The following is a 19,191-nucleotide window of genomic DNA, read 5'->3' as shown; positions in this document are numbered from 1 at the left end:
CAATGTGCATGGCAGAAGTGGAAGTTATGACATTGGTGGGGCAAATAAGATTGCCCTGGATAATAAATGTTGCAATAATTTGCTGTTTTTAATAACTGTATAATGAGCCATCGCTTTGCCCTGCGAGTTGACGGAAATCTGGAATCATTAATCTTCTGGTGGGTTAGCCATGGTGTTTGGCACGGGCTGAAACAGCACTGAGTAGGAACATACTGGTGTCAAAGGACAAGCAGATCTTAATATTTTGAACAAGTTTGCCATATGTTAGACATCATGATGTGTACAAGGCTGCGAAATGGTGGCATTAATGGGTGACTTTTATTACTAAACTCGCTCCTAATTGCAACAATGCAATCCAAAGTCAACTCTCAAAGCAGGAACTCGCTTCATTTGGAGTTGCTAGGGAACACGTTAATCCCTAGAATAAATACAGTCTTCAATAAAAGCTAATTGTCTGTGACAGTCATTTGCTTTGCTGCAGAAACATTCAAAATGGGAAACTGTAAAAAGATTCAAAGTTGGAGTAGCGGTGCACCAGTTAAGCCTGCGTGGATGATCGCAGTCGTGTAGCCCCGTTATGTCGGCCTCACCTGCGGGACAGGAAACGTAGGCCCTTTGTCATAATGCTCACCTTGTGCATTAATATTGCCATGCTTTGACACACATATATTTTTGTTTAAATTTCTGGATGACAGATGGGGATATTTATGAGTCACTTGCGCTGGTAGTGTTTCAGTTGAGCTTCATTGCAGCAGGTGCAGAAGTGAACATGGGACATTTTTATCACCATCCATTACATGGAGCAGACAGGCATTTCTATACCTACCCGGCGTGGCGATTCCTAAGGGTGCCGTAACTATTGTTTTTCCTGGCCGATTCAACCCCGCGTTCTTCTGGAATACCTAGCTGTTTCTTTTTCACTGGGATTCAAATGCAACACAAAGCCATTGTCCCTGCTCAGTCATAGGCAGAGCAACTCGCTCATACCACTCAGGATGTGACACGCAAGGGCTTTATGACCTGAAATGAATCATACTGCACACCTTAAACGCATTACAGGCTGGGCAAACATTTCCTCTAACTGGTGCTTTGAGAGCCATGGGCACAACCATTATATTGGACTCAAGAGCCAGCTGGTGAGGACAAATCCACAAGGATTCCTATTTTCCCTCTTCTGACTCTCTGGCAGCCCTGCTCCATTCATTCAATTTTTATATGTGCCCACTGCCTAGTAGCTGCGTTACTACTGGTTTCAAGGGAGAATTAATCAAAAACAGGTCTTATTAAAGTATATTAAGACCAGTTGAATGGGATATAATGTACTCAGTCAGAGCCCAGAGGGGCTTTATGTGAGCCATAGCTGACACTAGTGGCTTCTACGTGTAGGGATATGTTGTTCTGTAGTGGCACTGCATTCCTTCCTGGGGGGCTATTCGCTTAAGCCAGGTATTGCATTGTGGGTAAGCAGATTTTAAGTGGGTATGAATACAGCAGGGGGTAAAGCAGGCTCTCATTGTCCAGGAATGTTTATCCCCAACCCCTCCTTGATTCAGGGATGGATTATGCAGTAGCATGCTTCAGAAGCAACCTTTGGCTCCACTTGGAGGGTCTGTGGAAGGAATATTCATTCATACATATACACACACGTGCAAATGGTTGTTATCCTTCTAAAAAGAAGCCAGGTTGATTGCTCCCTTAAGGCCCGTGGTGAGTAGGTGGAAGTGGAGCCGCTGAAGCAGGGTGTTGAGGGTAAGTCCCTGGGCTGGGCTCTTTGGGAAGACTGGAGCCAGTGATGCCCCCAGTGAGGGCAGCACAGTCATCATCTTCAGCACAGCAAATTTTATTGGGCAGTGTGTGGGTTGTAGAAACGTGTTTAATCAACTCAGCTATAGGGGAGGTCTTGACCTCATCGCAGACATTTCCAGCCCAGATTGAGCGTGCGTGTGTGCGTGCCTTTGCTGTCGAGCGTGACCTGCAGTGGAGTCAGTGGCTGACACTCTGCTCTTTGCTGGTTTAAGTGATTAACTGGAGAAAGTGATAACTGATTTGTCAGTTAAGAGTCTGAAACGAGACAGCGTTCCTCCAAGATCATGCTACAGGACTACATAAAGTGCAAGTGTGCAAAAATTGCAAAAACAGTGCAACAGCAGACTGAATGATGCAGACACAAGACAGTGCAGACACAGAAAGCGGAGCTTTCTGACTCACGGGCAGGTCAATAACCTTCAAATAACAATTACTGACTATTTGTAAATTACATTTACTATCAGATGGGCTGGCATCCCCTTTGAATTCTGATGCCTATGTTTATTTCCAGACATTTCAGCAAGTGCTGCCATCAGGTCAAGAGTTTGTAGCCCAGTAATTATGTGCTACATAAAGCTCTTTGTTCCAGTTGTGTTTGTCTTAAAGATCTAAAGTGGCTTTCTTTTGTATGATTATTATTATTTTTCTGGCTAAACGCCTTCCCCTGCAAATCAAATCACCAACAAAAAGCAGCACTGTGTGATTTCCTCATCTTACCACCCGAGAAGTTTAGTTTACACACTTAAATATCACTAGTTTAAAAGATTTATAGACGTAGTGTACTGCATTTACTGATGAACAGGGCCCTAATTGCTACCTGCCTGCACTGTGCCTCATATGTGTATGTGGGTATGAGTCAGATAAAATAAACCACATGGTGTGTGTGCGTGTCTCTGTGTGTGTAAGGAAGCTGAACAGAGCTCTGTGCACTCATTTACTATCTCCTTGTGTGGTTTGGCAGCAGCTTTGTCGGTATGGGGGCGTACAACGGGCATCCGTCTGGACGTGAGGCAAGCCTGGCATGCCTCTCAGCCCCCTGCAAGGCTGAATGAGGGTGGGATCAGAGCAGGAGTCTACCAGGCTCCAGACTGGTAGTCTGTGCATGCGTGTAAGCGAATGTGTGTGTTTTTCTTTGTGTATCTGCACTTCTGTGTGTATTGGGGGTAATTAAATTGTAATCACACAGGCTTAAACAGCAACCACAGGGTTTGCCATTGTTCTGCATGTCACTTGCAATCTGTTGACTTCTTTGCATATTGTTCCATCCATTCACAACTCTGTCAGATAGACTGCCTGCGTCTGTGTGTTCCCTAATTATTTCTACACCGGTTTAACACCGCATCATTTATTTGACCTTTGTGGTCATTATAATAGTGAGGCACGATCCAGCCATGCTGAAAGTTACACAATAGCATGCACACCACCATGGCTGGATGCCATACCTCCATGTTCTGTACTGGATAATAAGTGAACCACTGCAGAGCTGAGCCTGGTTTGCACTTGGACAGCAGACCACCCTCGGAAAATATAGCCGCCTCTGTTGTTTGTCCCTAGACACTCCCTCTTTCTGATCATCACAGTTGTTTATTGTACATAATAGTAAATACAGCATGGATAAATACATACATCATATTTTTTTAGCTGAAGATGAGAAAGTAAAGCTGCTTTTGATGGAAGCTACTCAAATCTGAGCCTCACTGGCAACATATGCCACAGCCACTGAACAGGCAGCAGTCACAGCAATGATGGCATCTGACGGGGCTAGTGTTGCGATTCTCCCCGATGTCAAACGGCATCTGTGAAAAAAAATTGAAATACGTCTGAACAATAAATACATCAAAGAGGTTTCTTCCTGTTAAAAGGGAGTTTTGCTTCCCACTGTTGCCAAGTGATTTCTCACAGAGTGTTGTTTGATTGTTTGGGTTTTCTCTGTCTTATTGTATCGTCTTTACCTTACAATATAAACCATCTTGAGGTGACAGTTGCTGTGATATGTCATTATATAAACTGAATTGAATTGAATTTTCCTGACCTAGAGTTTAATTTTCCCCAGATACTGGTGTGGGTACAGTACGTCAAGGCTGTGACAACTAGAGGTTTTAAAGGAAAGAAGAAGCCGAAATTCTACTGTGTTTTTATGTAGTGTGAGTGGCTTTAAATCCAATGTTTACTGGCACATATTTCTAGCAACAATGTGGACACCAAAATAATGAGTAATTGCAGTGTAATATAGGGTGGTTGGGGTAATGATACAGTAATACAGCCCTCTCCCCTAAAATTGCAATGTAAGATTGGGCAACACCGTTTGTCCTTTCCTCTAAAATATCTCAGTTATTAATTCCTCAAATACACTTGACGTATATTTTCTTTGTCTTTTTATCCTTTAAAACTTCAGTTTGCTACTGCTTTGTTCTGCTTCTTTGAAGTATTTTTTGGGTACTGAAAATGCACCCTAAATATAAAAAAATTGCCCTGTAAAATTACAGGATGGGTTGTCGGCTGTATTTTGAAGTGCTACTTGAAAACACTGTAGACTAGAAATTGAATGAACTCAAGCTTCATGACTTATTTTAAGTATTTGATCAACTCAGCATACCATCCATGTTTCTACTGACGTCTCTTCTTGCATTGCAGCAGGATCATCAGTGCTCTTTTCTTCCTCCATGTCTTCTACCTGTTGATTAGTTGCATACATTCAGAAACACAGTAAAACACACAGAGCTGATGAGCATTGAATAAAAAGGAATAAATCTTAATTTACATCAAGCAGGCTACTCACGGTTGTGAATGGGAAGGCAGCGTTCCCCTCAATGTAAATAGTTAGTGCGACAGCCAAGATGACTGCAGACGCGAATGTTTTCATTTTCAGCAGTTTAACTTGTCAAAGAGGTTGAATTTTTCATTTCTGCTATCAGCGCTTTTGAGCATAATGGCTCTGTTTGCTGATCATGCTGTTATTTATACAGTGTTACCTTGTCACTGGCAGTACTTTATTCCTTCTTGGGAAAGACTTGCAACACTACTTAAATGATGCTGGGTATTGTAATAGGAAATTCCCAAACAACAAAATGTATTTTGCACTGGTGCGAACAGTATTTGTTCAATAATCTTAATTCCTTAATTCAGCCATAGTATTGAATTTTCATGAGTGCAACAGTTTAATACAGCACACAGTTTGTCACCTATATTCTGCACTATGCTACTAATACACTAATTATTATTTCAAATCAACGTGTCCAGTGCTTGGAACTTTCTTATAAGAAGATGCTAGACTGAGTGGGTTTCAAATGGATCAGTATCAAATGTCATGTAACTGTCAACTTAAACACAGAGCAAACGGCTTATCTTTAAATTTTGTCACTCTATTACAACCACTTTAATAATGTAAATCTGTTCAAGGAAATAAATTGTAGGGAAATACCAAAATTGATTGATTGATTGATTGAATCTTTATTTTGAACATGTTGAAAAAGTATAAAAAAAAAAAATAGAATTAAAAGAGACAAATGAACAAAGCAAACAAAAGGAAAACGAGCAACCACAACTCCAAATAACGTCCATGTTCAAAAAGGAGCAGGAAGAAGCATAAGCTTATTTAATCCCACCCCTTTTCCACTATCTAGTATCAATAGACTACAGAAATACCTCCTTGTAATTACATTATATGTTATGTGTAATTTTTTTTTTTTTTTTTTTTTTTTTTTTAATATATACACATATATGTTTCTATCTATCCATACCTACGTATATACACACATACGCACATATACACATTTTCAATAACCCCATTAACACCTGAAGGATACACAACCTACAATTTTATATATATTTAATATATATATATATATATATATATATATATATATATATACACACACATACACACACATACATACACACACATACACATATATATATATATATATATATATATATATATATATATATATATATATATATATATATATATATATATATATATATATATATACATATATATATACATATATATACATATATATATATATATATACATATACATATACACATATATATATATACATACATACATATACACATACATATATACCCATACCAACAAACCCGTGCATGCGCACACACATGAAAATATTAGACAAGAACACCCTATCAAATCTCTACCTTTTCCCTGTACCCTGTAAAAACCATATCCTTAAACCGCTTTTTAAACTGCGCCATGCTTGGACATTGCTTCATATCTTTACTTAGTCTGTTCCACAGCTTCACTCCACACACAGAGATGCAAAAACTTTTTAATGTTGTACGGATACGAGGATGTTTTAAATTTAATTCCCCCCTCAAATTGTATCCCCGTTCCCTTTTAGAAAACATTTTTAGAATATTGTCAGGAAGCAGGTTATTTATTGCTTTATATATAATTTGTGCTGTGAGAAAATGAACCAGATCTGTGAATTTTAGAATTTTTGATTTTAAGAATAGTGGATTTGTATGATCTCTGTAACCAGTTTTATGGATTATCCTTATGGCCCTTTTTTGTAATATAAAGATTGATGATAGCGAACATTTGTAAGTATTGCCCCAAACCTCTGCACAGTAATTCAAATACGGTGCAATCAGGGAACAATAGAGAATGTGGAGTGATTTGTGGTCCAGAATGTGTTTTACTTTACTCAAGATTGAGACACTTCTTGAAATTTTGTTATGTATATGATTTATATGAGACTTCCAGTTTAATTTATCATCTATAATCACACCAAGAAACTTATGTTCAAGTACTCTTTCAATTTCCACACCATCTACATGAATCTGCACTTGTGCATTTCTAAGGGAATTCCCAAATAAGATAATTTTAGTTTTACTTAGATTTAGCGATAGTTTGTTCCTGTTAAACCATTTTTTAATTTTGCACATTTCTGAAGTAATTGTATCCAGCAGCTCCTTTAGATTCCCCCCAGAACAAAAAATATTTGTGTCATCTGCAAATAATACTAATTTTAATATATCAGATGCCTTACAAATATCATTTATATAAATAATAAATAATTTTGGACCCAGTACAGAGCCTTGTGGAACACCACAAGCAATGTCCAAGCATGATGAGGAATGGACACCCAGCTTCACAAATTGTTTCCGGTCACTTAAATAATTTTTCACCCATTGCAGTACAACCCCCCTAATCCCATACCGTTCCAGTTTATTAATTAATATGTCATGATTGATTGTGTCGAATGCTTTCTTGAGATCCAGAAATACTCCAGCTGCATACTGTTTCTGATCTATAGCATTCGTAATCTCCTCAATTGATTCGATTAATGCCAGAGATGTTGATCTTTTTGATCTGAATCCATATTGACTGTCAGAGAGTAATTTATATTTATCTAAGAATTTGTCTAATCGTTTATTAAACAGGTTTTCTAGGATTTTGGAGAATTGTGGTAGTAAAGAAACAGGCCTGTAATTTGTGAAGTGGCGTCTATCCCCGGTTTTATACAGCGGCACAACTTTAGCTATTTTCATTTTGTTTGGCACTTTTCCCGTCTGAAATGATAAGTTGCAAATATATGTTAGAGGTCCTACAATTCCTTCAATGACCTTCTTGACGATTTTCATGTCAATATCATTACAATCAGTGGATGTTTTATATTTACACATGTGTACAATGTCAATTATTTCTTTTTCCTCCACTGATGTGAGGAACATTGAGTTAGGGTTCCTATCAATCAGGTTTTCACTACAGTCTACTGATGGCAGTGACTCAGGAATTTGTTCTGCCAGTTTTGGTCCAATATTTACAAAATAATGATTAAAGCTGTTGACCTTATCAGCAGTGTTTTCCATAAGATTGCCATTATCGATAAAGTATTGTGGATAACTTTGTTGTCCAGAATTATTTTTAATGATACCGTTTAAAACATCCCATATTCCTTTCATATTATGTTTATTGTTGTTCAATATTTTACTATAATACTCCTTTCTACATACACGTATAATATTGGTCAACTTATTTTTGTATTTTTTATATTTATTTTCAGCTTCTTTTGTTCTTTGTTTTAGGTATTCCCTATAGAGTGTATTTTTCTTTTTACATGCATTTTGTAAACCCTTAGTGAGTCATGGTCTATCTGAATATTTGTGCTTTCTGTTGTATTTTATTGTTGGACAGTTTTTATCGTACAACTCCATGAATATTCTTAAAAATATGCCATATGCAATATCAATATCAGCTTCTTTGTACACCTTGTCCCAGTCCTGATTTAATAGATCGTTCTTAAATGCAGTCATAGTTTCTTCTGTCCTTACACGTCTGTATCTCAGTTGTTCTTCATGCTGATTTTTCTTATAATTAGTGTCATAAACTGCAAAAACTGGTAGGTGATCACTGATGTCATTAATTAATATTCCGCTCACAATGTTGTTTTCCATATTGTTAGTGAAAATATTGTCAAGTAAGGTGGCACAATGTGGTGTAATTCTGCTAGGCCTGGTTATTTTAGGATGTAAACTCAAACTGTACATAGTGTTTAGGAATTCGTCGCTCATTTTATGCTTTTTTGGATTCAACAGGTCAATATTAAAATCACCACAGATAAACATAACTTTTTGATTTGTTTTAGAGAATATTTCCTCTATGAAGTCATTAAATACTTGAATACTAGAGCCAGGTGTTCTATATATACAGCTAATTATTACATTTTTTTTCTTTTTCCTTATAAATTTCAATTGTTATACATTCTAGTAAATTATCAATTACAGTTGTCATACTTTCTACCACCTTGTAGTTTAGGTTTTTATCCACATACACAGCTACTCCCCCTCCACTCTTGTTCCTTCTATTTACAAAATTCACTTCATATCCCTCCAGTCCAAAGTCCATTCCTTTCTCCGCATTGATCCATGTTTCAGAAATGGCAATAATTCCAAATGGATTTGTCAACTCATTTAGATATTCCTTTATATTGTTGAAGTTGGCATACAGACTTCTGCTATTAAAATGGATTATTGATAATTTATTTTCCGTGTTGATGGTGTGCTTAAACTGTTCATCAGTGAAGTAGCAGCAGTTACAGCTGATGTTGTAGAAGAAATTATTTTCCGGGTCTATATCCTTTTCTAAGTCTAGAACATTATGGTCTGTGTATCGAAATGTTCTCAGTTCCAGATTATCATAAAGAGAATTCCAATGAGTCATGTTGATATTGTTGCCGGATGCAGATGAAGTTCTTTTGGACTGTGCCATGTGTTGTGTTGTGTGTCACGTCACATGTGTATTCATACCTCCAGAGTAAGTTGACCTCAGTATTTGTCCAGCTCTTCCATATTTCTGATGACCAACACTTTGGCTTGTTCCGGTGTTCCATTGAGTTTAATGAATACTTTGCAGTTGGTGGTCCATGTATTTTGAATTTTTCCCTGTTTCTTCAAGTAACGTGCTTTCCTGGCAATGTCCGCATTTCTTTTTATCAGATGTTCGTTCATGAAGACATCGGATCCTTTCAGTTTCCTTCCTTGTTTTAACAGTGCTGTTTTCTGTTTTCTGTTTGCAAATCTCACAATGATGGCTGGTTTGTTACTGTCATTTTTTCGGGGTAGAGGGTGGCAAAATCAATAATGACAGGAGTGCACGGTGTGTTTACTCTGATAAAGGTTGAAAGGGTCTTTTGAATTTTACTAAACATCTTGTGCAATAACCAAAATCCCTTATCTCCACTCTGTCTCATGTACCGTGACCTCGCTGACCTGTTAGCTTTAACTTAATGAGCACATCTGTGTCAACAACAACAGTAGGATTATTGGCTCTGTAGGAATACATTCTGCCTTTTTAACTGTTTTTTTAGGACTATAAGGAATAATTACTTCATTTTTTGGTCTCATTTATAGTAGCTGCAAGGACCACTGCAGCTACAAATCCACCTCGAATATATTGATGAATTGATGGATGATTTCATTATTTTTAAAAAGATTCCAGCCCCTGAGGAGTAATGCTTTCAGCACTGGAGTAATGAGTGCAGTGTTAAAGTACCTGTGCAGAAAAATAAGAGCTTCTTGCAGTGTTGTCATTAATGGAGATCACACAGCTGGGATTTGTTTACCTTTTTCCTCTAAGTCCTGATAAAAGTAGTCCCCCTCTTCTCCCTCCTATGCATTACTTAATGTGATCAAGTTTAGTTTGAACACTTCACACCAATAAATGATCACTGAAAATGATCAGCTACATAACAGCCAAACCTACACTGTGAATTGTTAACCAACTTGTTAAGAACAACAAATGGAAACAAAACGAGAAAGTCTAATCCATCATCAGATCAAAAGATCTGTACGGGAAATTAAGATGTGGTCTAAAGTTTACATGCACTCATCATGGGCATGAATGTCGTGGTAACTTTGGGCTTTTAATGCTTTCTTTGAACTGTTGTTTTTCCAGGGTGGAATGATTGTACAGAAAATATCCTTAAAACAAGAATTAGTTGCAAAAGCTTGAATTTATTGATATATTAGAGCCTGTGTATATAAATATATAAATTCAATTTATGTCCATAATGAGTCTATATAAATGTTTGACAAAAAACAAACAAACTCCAGGGCTAAAAAATAAAGCTAAGATGTTAGTGCTAAAAACCACTAGCTGGTACTATTTTTCTGCTTGAAAAACAAGCCAGTCCCCGTAGACTTCCATGTTAAATTTACAAATTAACTTCTAAATCAAAAAACCCAAACAACAATGCCATAAATATAAGGTCCCAAGCATGGAGAGGCTAAAGTCTAAAGTGCTGACGCACAAATACAGACTTGGCAGGAACCAGTTTAGCTGGTTACTGCTTTCAGCTGTTGCCATCTATATAAATGTAGTTATAGCTGCATAAAGTGGATGAATCAACACTTCATAGCACATTTGCTGTCACATACCATTGGGTCCTTATACAGTGAGAAGTACTACTGAGTAACGATTGAACTGTCTATGTTATATTTATATAAAATGTTATGTAGTGCCACATAATGACTTCAAGTTATAGGCCATCCATGTAAAAATGTAACGTGAAGTAATGTTCTACTTCACGTTTAGTCTAACTACTGTTGAACTTAAAGCTGCTCTTTATCGGCTGCAGTGTAATAAAATCTGTTTTTCAGAGCAAAAGAATTATTCTGAAGTACCGTTTAATGTTATTATTTGACAGACTTGATTAATGAGTACACACATGTGATTAAATATGTTGATACAGTCACATCATTGAAGACATAGAAAATACAACCTTACCAAATCAAAATGTTTCATCCTATGAACACAGTTAAAACTGACTATTTTAAAGCTTCATAAGTTAATACTGAGTGGTTGTGGGAGCAGGAATCCTCAGAACCTGCAGCAAACTCCACAGATACCGGGGGTGCAGCAGCCACAGCAAAAGCGACACTTGATGCCACGCTTGTGTCTGCTGTTATACAGCATCTGTAGGAAACACAAGAGACATGAGCACAGAGTTCATCTGCAGCAGCATCACTGCTCTTTATATTCACCTGCTCTAACAAACACTTTCATTTAGCTGAAGTAATTTGGCCACCTTCACTCAGTTAGTGTTACTTACCTTCCATGAGTCCACTGATGCCTCCTCATGTGCTGCTGCTGGATAGTCCATGCTCATTGGCTCCTCCAGCTCCTGCTCCTGTTAATGAATTGAGTGCAGTAGAAACCACATTGTAGCACTGAAACAAACATTTGCAGCTTGTAAGCTAATACACTTGGTTAAAGTCAAGTTCTTACTTCAGTGACTGGGACAGCAGAGCTCTGCTGAACACAAATGAATGTGAGCACGACGGCCACTGCAACTGCAACACTGAACGTCTTCATCTTAGGAGGCTTTGAGAGGCTCAAGTTCGACTCTTTCTCCTGGTCCGGATGATTGTTGTGAGCTGAGTCCTTCTGTCTGATGGTTAATGTGTGCAGAAGTGCTGATATTTATACTGATTTGGGCCCCTGCTGCCTCGTCACTCACAGCTCTTACTCTACCTGATTTCAGGAACATTGCAAAACTCCATATTTTCCTGTGCTATGAAATTCTGGGAATGGAAAATTCCTGAGGAACGAGAAAATCTGTACTTTTCTCAGTCAGCATGAACTTTGACCTTTTCTTCGGATGTTTAACTATATGGGTTTTCCCTGTCCTATTGATGCAAGCCTGTTCCCAACAGTAGTTTCTGTACTTAATGATGTCACAAGACTTTAAACTTAACTATAACATAGATCATAGGTGTCAAACTCTGGCCCGCGGGATATTATCTGAAACAGCATTACACAGTGTTACACCTACTTTACTTTACTTGGTTTAACTTTCAAATAACCAATGAACCAGTCCATCAGCTCAAAGCTATTGTACATTACTGCATTTTTGTCATAATTAGTGGTAAAATTGATTGATGATGAGATGCTCCCTACAAATATGGGAAAATTCCACCAGATGTAAAACTCACTGTGGTTCTGTCCTCCTATTCAAAAATATTGTCGTCTTGAGTAACATATCTATAGAAATCTGAATAATGCTGTGAGTGTAAAACCTTAGCTTTTCATGAAAATGGTGAAATAATGAAAAAATGGTGAAAAACTTCATGAAACAACATCAGTTTAGAAAAACACCAAAGGATGTCTTCATGATGACTTAATTAAAGAGCACTAGTAATAATTGTTTTGACAGTTTTTGACAGTTTTGGACAGTTACTGTAAAGCTGCTCACTTTACTTTTGCTATCAATGGCTTGGCTCTATTAACAGGTTGTACCACATACGACATGGGCAAGAGTATGAGGCAACAACTCTTAACTGACATCAGCACAAAAACTGTACATCAGGAGCTTCATGTCACTGGTTTCCATTAATGTTTAATTCTTGTCAGACAGAAACAGAAACAGGCAGCACATGTTGTAGTATAGTGACTCTGAACTTTTTAATATAATAACATACTGTAGTTCCAAATGCTTGGTACACTGTTCACTGATACAGCAGGATGACCAGATGAAGAAACACTGTCAGACTTTAACAAATGCTAAGCAGTCAAATCATTTCATGTATAACAGTCTATACTTAGTGGTTGATGTGATAATCGCAGGTAGATATTCTCAGAATCTGCAGCACAATCCACAGACACCAGCATTGCAGCAGCCGCAGCAAAAGCGACACTTCATGCCACGCTTCTGTCTGTGGTACGGCATCTGTGTGAAAGAGGAGAAGAGCAGAGAGTTTATCTTCAGCTGCAAGTCACTTCATTGTTTCTAATTTTATGAAAAGTTGTGAGTGCACAGTTTATTTTAAACATCTCCCTGCATTTGAGAGATCTCACAATTACTGTCTTCATTCATTTATTGAAGTAAACTCACCACCCATGAGTCAGCTGATACCTCCTGATGTTCAGCAGCTGGACTGTCAGTGCTCACAGCCTCTTGTAGCTCTTGCAGTTCTCGTATCTGTAGAGAAAGAAAACAGATCTTAGCATCTTCACAACAAATTCATGCAGAAGAAGCACATTACATGAATTTAACACAGTCTGTAACCTCAGCAAATGTGGCAGAGCTCTGCTGAATGCAAATACACATGAGTGCAACGGCCACTGCAACTGCAACGCTGAACGTCTTCATCTTCAGGAGGTTTGAGTGGTTTAAGGTGGTCAGATCCTTTGACTCTCTCGTTGACTCTTGTCAGCGCCTTTGTGATGGTTGACTGAGGGAAAAGTTGCTGGTATTTATACTCATTTGCTCCACTGCTGCCTCGTCACTTAGAGTACAGAAACTACTGTCGGGAACAGGCTTGCATCAATAGGACAGGGAAAACCCATATAGTTAAACATCCGAAGGTCAAAGTTCATGCCGACTGAGAAAAGTACAGATTTTCTCCTTCCTCAGGAATTTTCCATTCCCAGAATTTCATAGCACAGGAAAATATGGAGTTTTGCAATGTTCCTGAAATCAGGTAGAGTAAGAGCTGTGAGTGACGAGGCAGCAGGGGCCCAAATCAGTATAAATATCAGCACTTCTGCACACATTAACCATCAGACAGAAGGACTCAGCTCACAACAATCATCCGGACCAGGAGAAAGAGTCGAACTTGAGCCTCTCAAAGCCTCCTAAGATGAAGACGTTCAGTGTTGCAGTTGCAGTGGCCGTCGTGCTCACATTCATTTGTGTTCAGCAGAGCTCTGCTGTCCCAGTCACTGAAGTAAGAACTTGACTTTAACCAAGTGTATTAGCTTACAAGCTGCAAATGTTTGTTTCAGTGCTACAATGTGGTTTCTACTGCACTCAATTCATTAACAGGAGCAGGAGCTGGAGGAGCCAATGAGCATGGACTATCCAGCAGCAGCACATGAGCAGATATTAGTGGACTCATGGAAGGTAAGTAACACTAACTGAGTGAAGGTGGCCAAATTACTTCAGCTAAATGAAAGTGTTTGTTAGAGCAGGTGAAAATAAAGAGCAGTGATGCTGCTGCAGATGAACTCTGTGCTCATGTCTCTTGTGTTTCCTACAGACGCTGTATAACACCAGACACAAGCGTGGCATCAAGTGTCGCTTTTGCTGTGGCTGCTGCACCCCCGGTATCTGTGGAGTTTGCTGCAGGTTCTGAGGATTCCTGCTCCCACAACCACTCAGCATTAACAAACTGTATGTCACAGTTAATGTGTGAGATTATACTGTTTTAGTAACATTGTGTCCTCAGTTACTGCATCAACTACATGCTTGTATTACACAGTTTATCACAATAAACTTTATGGTCATTTAGATATAATGTGGATTTTTGTTGTCATTTTAAATGTCGTATTTTCCTTTGTTACATTTGTAAAACTGACTGCTATGCACCGTCCATCCATCAATTCATCCATCAAAGCTGCCATAGGGCTACAGGCAGGGTATATCCTGGACAGTGTTAACACATAGAGAGAAAAGCATTCATGATCACAGTAACCCCTGTAACTGATTCAAAATCACAATTTAACCAAACACCAAAGTGTTCTGACATTTGAGGGGAGACTCTCCAAAATATTCTATTTTTATTTCAAACACATATGCAGTTGGTTACATATGGTTAAAATGATTCAAATGCAGTAAATATATACATTTTTCATATAAATAGAGTCCATAACTTGATTATTGTCTGTAGCCCACATAATTAAACACTTTAGTTAGATAAAACATGTGAGTTTTGATGTTATGTACTGTATAGCCTGTGTAATAAATAAACATGTAGCCCAATAAGTATAAAATCCAGAAAGCTACACGACATGGGGCAGTTCATTTACAAACACAAGTGTAACTTGAGTTTCACACTGTTTTTTGTTAGAAAATAATCAAATTGTTAAATGCTTAAAGTACACAAAACGTCAGAAATCTGCACTGTCATGAACAACAATGTAAACCTAATTTTTGGATTAACCCTCCGAAGTCTGAATCCCAGCTTGTGCACATCAACCTCACTGATTTGCACAAATACAGTTTATAATGAAGACATGTTAAATATTAAGCACTGAAAACAGTTTGGTTGTTGTTGTTTGGAACGTCATTTAATGCATGTTGTTTTGTTGCCATAGTGATGCCTCCAGGGGAAAATTAGGGAGCAGAGCAAGAATAAGACTGTGGATATATGTTTTGATAGCTTTGGGTTCTCTTTGTTTTTGCCTAACAATCATAAAGAAATGTATTATATTTTGTGTGTGTCCTCATTATTGAGCTTTAACCCTGCATAAAGGCCAAGATGAATCTCTTAGAGTAGAACTTTACAGTAACTATTAGAATAAAAAAAAAACACACATTGACTGCTTTAGTTTTTAAGATTCACTTCTGTCTTAAGTATTTTTTGTCTCCATATAAGATATCAAAATCTGTGCATACAACTTGATGTAAAAAGAATCTATGTACATTCCGCAGTCTATGATGCTAGAATGGCATCGCAGCATTTAAACATGTTTTGAATGAAAACATCAGCATATGAAAACAAAACTGAAGAGACACTGCAACCGTATGAAGGAAGACGACTATTTAGTGAAATTTCTACATTTCCCTGAGGATTAACTGCTCTGTAACTTACCAAGAACTAAAGTAAGTTCAAATTTCATTTTATAGACTTAAGATCATTTACTTAAATATAAAGCCTGATTTTCCTGCCTGCCAGGACAGTATTTCTGTACTTTACATTGTGCAAGTCTAGACTATATTTTACATCATAGAGAGGATGATGTGGCTCTATTATTCAGGAAAACAAATGAAGACTTAACTATTTGTCAGCTGTTGTAATATTTGACAAATTATACATAAATTAGAAAATGTTCTTAATCATATCTTAGAGTGACAGAAGCTCTGCTGTTAATCTTAGTATCTGCAGTTTTTACACGCTTACACAAACACACGCAGTTACTGTCCCTCCATTTAGAAAGACAGAGGCATCAGAGTGAGCATCATTCAACACAGACGCTCTCACAACACAAATCCTGACGTCGGTTTGCAATAAATGTAATTTAAAAAATTTACATTCATGTATGCTATATGCATTTTGTCCATTCCAAAGTTGTGAGTCTATACCAGCCAAAATGCTGTCTTTAGCTATTAACATTTGAAATGATGAAGGCACTTGAAAGTAACACAACATTAGCTGCCTTTCCAGAAAAAGACAAAAACCTTTCAGAAGTATAGTATGTAAGGTTTTGTGAGGTTTTCCTCCCAGGCTTCTAGACTTCTGATTGGCCAACATTTCTACACGGTTAGGATTTGGCATATTCCTGACTTTGTTTTTAGGGTTTACATGTGGAAGGAGATATTTTTTCAAAACTGCACATGTGGACGGGATTTTTTTTAAACGAAAAAGGAAAATTTCCGTTTACAAAAGTGCCCGTGTACGTGTGGACGTAGCCTAAAGTTATCACAAAAAAAGCAAATTCGCTGAACATTCTGAGTTGTTTAGTGATCATTGATGTTTTCTGTTCCTTGTAGTCAAAATGAATGGAAGCGGAGATGGATCACAAAATAACCGTAATGGTAAGCACATGCACTCAGTCGTAAAATTGATGAAAAACTGATTTTCAGCAGATGTTTATGAATGCTAATTAAAAGATAAAATGATCTTGCAGGCCGACAGGTTAACCCAGAAATGTTTCCAAGAGGAGATCAGGAGCCAGCTTACGAACCTGTTGGTGGAATCTGGGGTTTACTGGAAAGACTTTATGTTACTCTCTATGATATCTTTTTTTGGAGGCTGACTGAGCTACTAGATGAATTAGAGGATCGATATGATATCTTATATATTGACTTTCACAATGTCAATGACGGCAATGTCAACAATGTAAACAATCACAATATTAATGTGAGAGACAATGATGCCAATGTTGACAACAATGAACTGCATGATGATCATAATGCTGTTGTTGTTGTCGGCATTGAAAATGACGATTCTGATGAGGCATTTGAAGACTGTGAGGATGTTCACCCGTACATCCCAGAAGAGGATCCTCAGCCAGGTGTATCCAGGAAGAGGTCTAGAGAGATGGATGTGGAAGATGTGGAGCCCAACAAAAGAATCAGATGGAGCGAGGAGTTTTCTGATGATGACTCTGACTTCATCTCTGCCTGTGATACTGATAGCGAGGGCTGTCCTCATCTTGGTAATATTGCTGATGAGGTACCGCTGTCTGTTGGATCCACGAAAAGGTCCAGAAAGGAAGATGGAGATGAAGAAGAGCCTAATAGCAAAAGATCCAGGCTCGCAAACTCTGATTCGGGGACCAGCTCAATTGTGTATGATCACTCTGAGAGCAGTAGTGATGAACTCTTTGAAGATGCCCATGAAGAGACTGACAACCATGAAACTGGAGGCTCGAGGAAAAGGTCCCGAGAGGATTTGGAAGAAGAAGAGGAATGCTTGCGCGTTTGCAAATTTCGGAGGTGTTCAAATGAGTCCACCAGCACCCGTGATGACAACTAACACTATTTCAACGGGATTTTTCTGTATCCTTTTAGTAGGCTGATGGCCTACTCAGGTGACCCTGAATCCTCCCTTGGTTTTGCTGCCATAAGTTGGGCATACACTGTGCAATTTTTTCAGTCGCGTTATTCAGCTCCTGTTCAAACTCTCCGATTGACTCGTAGGGGTTAGAAGTTCGTAGGTCACGATGCAGGGTCTCATACTATACGGCCCGATGCTCTGTGCAACCTGAGTGCTCACACTGTTCGTCCATAGCATGAAGGTTATGACACAAAATTTTACACTATTTTCACGGTTGTTGTGGTCGCGATAATTTTGTGAGGCCACATCGAAAAGGCTCGGATGAGCTTGGCAGTTCTACAAGTTGTGCCTCCATCGCTTGTGTCCGGATCACACGCTGCACTGCCGTGCTGTTCTGTCTTTTCGCTTTCATCTCTGTGTTTGCGCGTGCGCAGTGAGAGACGCTGCGTTGACACCCTCACGACGGCCGACAGGATTTCAAACAGGTTTGATTTTCTTACGACCAAATGACTGATGATCAGGAGCTGATCGTGAGGTGTTAATCACTTCTCGTCACCCCATGTATACGATGCACGACACACGATTAAGGCCAAACTCGGGTCGATCCCCAAAACGGTTGCACGACTGAAAAATCGGCTCAAAATGGGCCAAAAATCGCACAGTGTATGTCCAGCATTAGGCGTAGGCTGCTGGGGGATTCCCATGATGCACTGGGTGTTTCTTCTTCACCCACTATGTGTTAATAGACCTCTCTGCACTGAATTGTACTTGTTGTTAACCTCTGGCTCTCTTCCACAGAATGTCTTTATCCTGTTTTCCTTCCCCCTCCCCAACCGGTCGCAGCAGATGGCCGCCCCTCCCTGAGCCTGGTTCTGCTGGAGGTTTCTTCCTGTTAAAAGGGAGTTTTTCCTTCCCACTGTCGCCAAAGTGCTTGCTCATAGGGGGTCATTTGATTGTTGGGTTTTTCTTTGTAAGTATACCTTACAATATAAAGCACCTTGAGGTGACTGTTACTGTGATTTGGCACTATATAAAAAAAATTGAATTGAATTTAAAATTTGAATGGATGTGACTGTGTAGATTCCAAATCCAGCATGTCCAAATTAACACTGTCGGATTTGATTTCAACACTATTAAAGTGTCTATATGGGTCCACACCAGAGAGTGTTAATTTAACTCTTTTTGGAGAGTTGGTACGTTAACTCTGATTTAGTGTTAAACACCAAATCTGTCTGGAGTTGATAATTTAACACTTGGTGTTAAGAGTTTATATATTAACTCTCAAAAGAGTATTTTAGTTTAACTACGTAAGAGTTATCTTCTAATTCATTCTAAAAAGCGGGAATTTTACTGTTCTGAACTTCTAGAAATTTCTTTTGGAAATAAACATTTACTAAAAGACGCAATGGTTTTTGA

The 19,191-nt window shown here is 38.4% G+C and overlaps 4 protein-coding genes across 6 annotated transcripts; 2 read left to right on the top strand and 2 right to left on the bottom strand.

Annotated features, from left to right (window-relative positions):
- Positions 1–3,380: 3,380 nt before the first annotated feature.
- Positions 3,381–11,743, bottom strand: LOC146698312 (hepcidin-like). 3 transcript variants are annotated; one of them, XM_085473382.1, is made up of 3 exons: positions 11,561–11,743; positions 4,403–4,480; positions 3,381–3,602 (listed from the first exon to the last, which is right to left on the bottom strand). In XM_085473382.1, the coding sequence occupies exons 1-3, from the start codon at positions 11,645–11,647 to the stop codon at positions 3,501–3,503; spliced, it is 267 nt and encodes an 88-aa protein (XP_085329508.1). In that variant the 5' UTR covers positions 11,648–11,743; the 3' UTR covers positions 3,381–3,500. The 3 variants fall into 3 exon arrangements, with proteins under 3 accessions (XP_085329508.1, XP_085329506.1, XP_085329507.1); XM_085473380.1 differs by lacking the exon at positions 11,561–11,743 and adding an exon at positions 4,586–4,726; XM_085473381.1 differs by lacking the exons at positions 3,381–3,602; positions 4,403–4,480 and adding exons at positions 11,117–11,248; positions 11,385–11,462.
- Positions 11,744–12,711: 968 nt separating this feature from the next.
- LOC146698311 (hepcidin-like) lies at positions 12,712–13,720 on the bottom strand. The gene is made up of 3 exons (XM_085473378.1): positions 13,341–13,720; positions 13,167–13,253; positions 12,712–13,001 (listed from the first exon to the last, which is right to left on the bottom strand). The coding sequence occupies exons 1-3, from the start codon at positions 13,422–13,424 to the stop codon at positions 12,909–12,911; spliced, it is 264 nt and encodes an 87-aa protein (XP_085329504.1). The 5' UTR covers positions 13,425–13,720; the 3' UTR covers positions 12,712–12,908.
- An 80-nt stretch (positions 13,721–13,800) lies between these two features.
- On the top strand, positions 13,801–14,564 carry LOC146698310 (hepcidin-like). Its single transcript, XM_085473379.1, has 3 exons — positions 13,801–14,001; positions 14,100–14,177; positions 14,314–14,564. Exons 1-3 carry the CDS (start codon positions 13,915–13,917, stop codon positions 14,407–14,409), a joined length of 261 nt encoding a protein of 86 aa, XP_085329505.1. The 5' UTR covers positions 13,801–13,914; the 3' UTR covers positions 14,410–14,564.
- Positions 14,565–15,743: 1,179 nt separating this feature from the next.
- Positions 15,744–19,191, top strand: LOC146698309 (uncharacterized). Its single transcript, XM_085473376.1, has 3 exons — positions 15,744–15,878; positions 16,767–16,811; positions 16,904–19,191. Exons 2-3 carry the CDS (start codon positions 16,772–16,774, stop codon positions 17,752–17,754), a joined length of 891 nt encoding a protein of 296 aa, XP_085329502.1. The 5' UTR covers positions 15,744–15,878; positions 16,767–16,771; the 3' UTR covers positions 17,755–19,191.

This window comes from Copadichromis virginalis, linkage group LG11, assembly GCF_057382275.1.
Source record: "Copadichromis virginalis isolate Kocher_CV1m ecotype Utaka linkage group LG11, C_Virginalis_male_GT1.1, whole genome shotgun sequence".
Lineage (NCBI taxonomy): Eukaryota > Metazoa > Chordata > Actinopteri > Cichliformes > Cichlidae > Copadichromis > Copadichromis virginalis.
This window is presented reverse-complemented; position numbering and strand designations above follow the sequence as displayed.